General features: G+C 42.2%; 1 protein-coding gene across 1 annotated transcript in view; it reads right to left on the reverse strand.

Moving 5' to 3' along the window:
* LOC111651299 (glutamate receptor ionotropic, NMDA 1-like) overlaps nucleotides 1-6,488 on the reverse strand; it is a gene marked incomplete at both ends in the record, with an annotated part of 25,357 nt that overhangs the window by 5,828 nt on the left and 13,041 nt on the right. Inside the window, 4 exons of the mRNA XM_023401269.2 lie at nucleotides 56-191; nucleotides 697-783; nucleotides 1,363-1,513; nucleotides 2,633-2,807. Of these exons, the coding sequence (XP_023257037.2) occupies nucleotides 56-191; nucleotides 697-783; nucleotides 1,363-1,513; nucleotides 2,633-2,807 (549 nt within the window). The remainder of the gene's footprint in view (nucleotides 1-55; nucleotides 192-696; nucleotides 784-1,362; nucleotides 1,514-2,632; nucleotides 2,808-6,488) is intronic.

Genomic DNA, 6,488 nt, shown 5'->3' on the forward strand with positions numbered 1-6,488 from the left:
GGGGGGCTGTGGTTCAGGTCCTCACAGGTGCAGACAGCTGAGGTGGGGTGTGTACCTGGGATGGTCCCGTTGGGTCCGGTACAGATCACCTTCTTGATCAGGACTCCGTTCACAGTGTACTCCTCTTTACACGTCCCGTCGCTCTTTGTTGGCTTCACGTAAACAAACGGCTCCTGATGGATGGTCACGATCTGAACACACACACACACGCACACACACACACACACACACACACACACACACACACACACACACGCGCTGTGTCACTGCTGTGGGACCATCTGTCCAACAGATCCTGCTCCACAGTGAAAACCTGCTCCTCACATGAAAGTCTTTCTCCATAAAACCTTAGACGTTAATATGATCATATTTATTATCATATGTTGGTTCTGTTATTTTACGTTGTTGAAAACATTTTTCAGCATTTTCAACATCTTTTAGGATATTTTACTAATTCTTGTCGGTCTTTTACTCACACCTGTTCACATGTGTAACACATTTTTGTTGTGTATGTGAACTTTCATAATATTTTTATGAGATTTTACTGCTGTTTTTTCTATTCATGTAATAATTATCATTCGGATATTTTACTCATATTGTTGGAAGATTTCTCCCTGTCACAGTACTAAGTACTCACTAGTACTAAGAGTACTGACAGTACTAACACTGACAGTAACAGTAGTACAGTAGTAGTACCTTCAGTTTAGTTGACATCTGGTATCCAACTGGTTTCTCTGTCTCTCCTCCAGGCCAGATGATCTTCCTCTGAGGATTCATCACAACCTGCAACACACACACACACACACACACACACACACACACACACACACACACACACACACACACACACACACGCAGGTTGTAATGTTGTTCCAGGCAGGTCTCACTGTGACAAGATGACTAAATGACAGCATCAATACTGCATCTGTATATACATATTTAAAGAGAGACTAACACACACACACACACACAGATAAATTATGACCCAAATGATTTTGAAAATGTGAAGGGATGTTCAGTAATTCCAGTTTCTAGTTGTAAATGAATCTGCAGTTTGAACATGTGAGGAAGAGATTTGTGTTTGTTAAAAAAAAGTGCATGTGTAAAAAAAAACCTGGACTGTCACCGTCCAATCGGAGTCAGGTGTAGAAACAGGGTCAAAGTTCGTACAGTGTTTGTGCGACCCCCACTGACCTCACCTGTTCACAGGTTTTATTCAAATCTTTTCTTCTCATGTACAGATTCATTTCACAGGTTTAAAATGGTTCATTTAAAAAACTAACTTTATTTTATTATTGACACCACTTAACAAGCTCAGAATCTGTAACCAGGTGTAACCAGGTGTAACCAGGTGTCCTGTACCTGTGATCCGTTGAAGACTCCGACCTGGACGAGGCGACCTGGTTTCTGTTGGTAGTTCAGGATGCTGTAGGTGGCGAAGCGCCGGTCGCCGTCGTCATTAAACTCGATCCGTCCTGTCAGACCATCAGGGTACTTTGATGACATCAGCACCCTGAGGAGCCAATCAGAGAGCAGGAAGGGTGGGGTCAGCTCAGTGGAAATCTGGTTTTGTTTTGTTTTTTCATTATATTTTTGGTTCTGATCTTCTACGGTTTTATTATGATTATAAAGACGAGGATAAGTGAAGTAACAACGGGTCACATGATGCTGCTGCCGCATTACTGCAGAGACTCAGTGATACTGGACAACATAAATAAAAATGATTCAACTTGACCCGAGGGTTTATATAGGTCACACAGAGAGGAGGAGGAGGAGGTTTATTGTCCCAGTTGTGTCAGTCTGACTTGAAGCTGAATCCAGATCAGATCAGTGAAGCGTCTCTGACACTTCTCTCTCCAGCTGAAGGAGGAAGTAACTCTGAGGACTAGAAACTCTCAGAGACTCACACTAGATGAACTCATGAATGCACCATGATCACGCAACACTCACTCCTTCACCACGCCATGTTCAGCTGACACAGGTTCACAGGCCTGAGCTGTGAGCTTCAGTGTGATCTGAGTACCAGTTAAATAAGAGGGCTAACACTGTTAGTGTTGCCTCCTGAAGCTACTGTAAACAGCTAGCTAACATTGTTAGTGTTGCCTACTGAAGCTACTGTAAACAGCTAGCTAACACTGTTAGTGTTGCCTACTGAAGCTACTGTAAACAGCTAGCTAACATTGTTAGTGTTGCCTACTGAAGCTACTGTAAACAGCTAGCTAACACTGTTAGTGTTGCCTCCTGAAGCTACTGTAAACAGCTAGCTAACATTGTTAGTGTTGCCTCCTGAAGCTACTGTAAACAGCTAGCTAACATTGTTAGTGTTGCCTACTGAAGCTACTGTAAACAGCTAGCTAACATTGTTAGTGTTGCCTCCTGAAACTACTGTAAACAGCTAGCTAACATTGTTAAGAAGAGAACATCAGGTGGACATTCCTCCATTAAGCATTCCCTATTAATACCATTGGAACAGAACAACTGGCTAACATTTCATTATCAATACCACAGATGCTAACACTACCTCCTGAAGTGCAGCCAGTTAACATTCCTCACTGAAACTACAGGGAAAGTAAAGCTATGGATCTGTTTAAGGATTACATGAGTCAGTCGGCCAGTCGGTGGTGGTACTGACCGTTTGAAGAGCGGACCGGTCCTCCAGATGTTGGTGTTTCCCACGCAGCCCCGTGGAGGCTCCGTGATGTTCTCCTTCTCAAACAGCTCCTGCAGAGACTGAGCCACCACCGCCACGGCGTCCGCGATGTGAGCCGACTCGTTCTTACCGTTAATCAGCTGGAGGCCCAGCAGGCCTGCAACACACACGCACACATAACACACATTCACATGCATGCACGTGCACACACAAAGACACACACAAAGACACACACACACACACACACACACACACACACACACACACAGCGGGGAGTTAAACAGGCTGCAGACTGGAAACTGTCCTCATTCACACAGACTCGTTAATTAAAAATTCTCTCACACACACTTTAATTTTACTCTTGTAATTAAAAGAGTGCTTCAGTGTAATTCAAACACACACACTCAGGGCTTCAGGCGTCAGGTCAGTGTTCAATACTACCAAACTGCATGCTGGGAGCTCACTCTGAGAATCATAGCCGTTTGCCTCAGGGCAGAAAAAGCCTCTCTGAGACATTATGAACTGTGTCTGGAGTTTTCCTTCAGCAGAAACTCGTCACACTGCGATGAAAAGCGTCTACATCAGTCCTCCAGCTGACCCACAACAGCTAGCTAACACTGATAGCATTGCCTACTGAAACTACTGTAAACAGTTAGCTAACACTGTAAGCATTACGTACTAGAACCACTGGAACAGAACAACTGGCTAAAATATCACTATCAAAACCACAGATGCTAACACTACCTCCTGAAGTACAGCCAGTTAACATTCCTCCCTTAAACTACAGGGAAAAGTAACATGTCTCTCTAAAACCTTTACAGAACAGTTCATTTCAAAATAAAACCACTGGGTGTAGATAACAGAGTAATTATATTTCCCACCAAAACTATAGATTTCTAATATTCCCTCTTGAACAGAAGAGCTAGCTAACATTTCCCTCCAAAACCGACTGGATATGTTAACTACTGGTAACAACTACCTTACACTATTAACATTTCCCACCGAAAGACAAGAGACAGGTAACATCACTCCCTCCTGAAATACAGCTACCTAATGTTTCCCTCCAAACGTTTTGGGAACATTTTGCTAGAACTGAAGTACAGACAGCAAACATTTCCTTCTATTAGTATGTGGAAGAGCTTTCTAACAATGTTAGCATTTCTCTCTGACAGAAAAAGCTAACATTTGCCACCAAAAATACTGGGAACTTTAAAGCTAACAACCTTTATTTTTTCCTGAGGCTACTGGAAACAGCTAGCTAATATTTGTTACTTCAACTACTGACAGTTAGCATTGTTAACATTCCCGACCAAAACCACTTGGTGCAGCTAGCTAACATTAGCTACTACAGTAACATTAGCCATTTTCTCCCAGAAACTAACATTTTCTTTGAACCTGAGAGTATAATAAATGAAAATTTAGCCAATCTACAAACTATGGTTATATGTGTTTTGTTATTAACTGGACCTTTCAGTTTGGTAACACCTCTCCCTAAAACTAAAGGGTTCAACAAGCTAGCTTTCCTCCCTGAACCAACTGTTACACTGAAACAAATGAGCACACGTAGCCTACTGAAGCATTCCTAATTAAAATAAACCGACAGTGCAGACCCCCTTCCCAATCAGCTAGCTTAGCTAAACTAAATTAATTATGAATCTATTTAAACACTGATGGTTATGGACAGCTTTCCTGATTAAAATGAATGTGTTCTGCTGCAGCAGATCTTATTATCTCCATTGAGGAATGCTAACAATGTTAGCAGGCTGCTGTTTAGTTAGCCAAAGCACCAAATGCAGAAACTTTTTCCTCATAATGTGACAAGTGTCTGGTGAAGAAAAACAACATCAAAATCCATAATGTCACAGTGCAGCTTCATAAGTTTCTTTTTAGGGACTCGTTTCAGCAGGTAAAGGAGGTGGACACAATAACAGGAACACCTGTACAATCTAATGCAATCCAACACAACAGCTCTGTAGCACTAACAACCTCTTAATGTTCAGTTTTCATCAACAAACAGAGCCGTTGACGAACTGTATTATTCTTCAGCCACAGCTGATCATGTTGTTCTGTTCACCCCCTGTTTATAACCCAACATAGAAGATGTCCAGAAACATGTTGAGAAGTTTGGAGTGAGGTTTGAGAGCTAACTCCTCACTGTATTATCTCAGCTCGTCGAATGATCTAATTAACCAGGTCTTTACGTGGATTTCATTTCAAAGAGTAGTTTTATATTTACATGAAATCATGGAGCCAAAGTGAAACCAAAACCTCCGGGTTGTGTTCGATCAGAATGTCACGTTACTGGCTTCGTGTGTTTAGATAAGGACGGTCGTTTTTTGTTTGGAAAACATCCAGTTATATAATATTTATGTTTTTAGCAGCCTTTAACGATTTTGACCATTTCCTGTATGTTAGCCGGCTAAACGTCATGGCTGGACAGAAGAAGCGAGTCCCTGAGCAAGTCCAGGGATCCCGGTAACAGCAGGATGGAGAGGACTGAACGCAGAGATTAGAGATTACAATTAAAATGTTGAAAGAATGAATTCAGACGAGAATGTTGGTGATTTTTATGAACATGGATGAAACCACGTTACGATGACACAAGTGACACGCTGCTGTGCCTATATTGTTCTTCACTCAAGGTCAAATCGCTTTAGATCATGGAGTCATTCAAATCTAAAGGGTTCATCATTATTTTTATGGAAATGTGGCAGGACACATTTCTAAGGTGAACTCTAAGGAATATTTTCATGATCCCTCTGCGGTCGTGGTGCTCTCTCTGGATAAGAGATGAAATAGAAATGTGAATGTTAAGACTCTGTGGGTTAATGTCAAAAGAAAAAGGCTTTAATCTGAAACAGTTCCCCTAAAAAGAAACCTCAAACCTCCCCTGACAGAGACAAAACAGCTGAGGATTATTTTCAGAGTGCAGTCCTGCTACGCTTTCAAGACAATGATGGATCATTTTTGACACATCTGGAGTCTGGGTGAGACGGGGATGTGTAGAAAAATAACACATCATCTCTAAGAGTGCAGCAGCTGGCTGGTGAGGATGTTTTCTCAAATAAAACGCCACAGCAACAGAGTGGGGAGCCGATTACCCAGCAGCCAGAGAGACCGACTGAATATCCAGGATATACTGGATGGTCTGGTTTTTACAATCTGCCCTCAGTTCAACCACAGTCACAGCTTTTACTTCACTGCTGAGCATTTCATCTCCATCAGTTCATCCATCAGCTGCTGATTGAAAATGCTCAGCAGTGATTGCACGTAGTTTTGTGGTTAACGGTCTAAAACATTTAAAGTAATACTCCACGTCAGAATTAACCCTCTGGAGTCAGAGTCGATCTTTACAACTGTTCTTCCTGCACATGCACGCTCTCCTTTTTTCTGCACAAACTCTAGATCCTTCTTCTGTGTAGTGTTAAATAGTGTTAAAAAAGACCAGAGGAGGTTATAAAATTCAACAAATCTTGAGTTCTAACCATCAGAATATGATCACAGAACAGGTGAAGGTTGGAAAAAATGTAGTTTCATGTTTATACAAACAGCTGAACATGGAAGAAATAAAGCTCTGAAGTTACAGTCTGTTCATGCTTATATGTAATCTGTTTACATTATGTGCTCATCTGGCTGACTGAGTAATCAGCTGACTCAATAAACTCCGCCCCCACACTCCGTGTTGCAGTGGTCTGGGCCTCTATTGACCAATGGTGGAAAGGACAGAGCATCAAGCAGGAAACAGGAAGCAGCGGCGGCATCTTACCAGTGTTCGTTCAGACATACGTCACGGAAACTGCAGCGACACAAGCTCTTTATCAAGCCCCCCCCCCGCCCC

This window comes from Seriola lalandi, unplaced genomic scaffold, assembly GCF_002814215.2.
Source record: "Seriola lalandi dorsalis isolate HSWRI2012SDOR001 ecotype SW California unplaced genomic scaffold, Sedor1 jcf7180002053573, whole genome shotgun sequence".
In the NCBI taxonomy this organism is placed as follows: domain Eukaryota; kingdom Metazoa; phylum Chordata; class Actinopteri; order Carangiformes; family Carangidae; genus Seriola; species Seriola lalandi.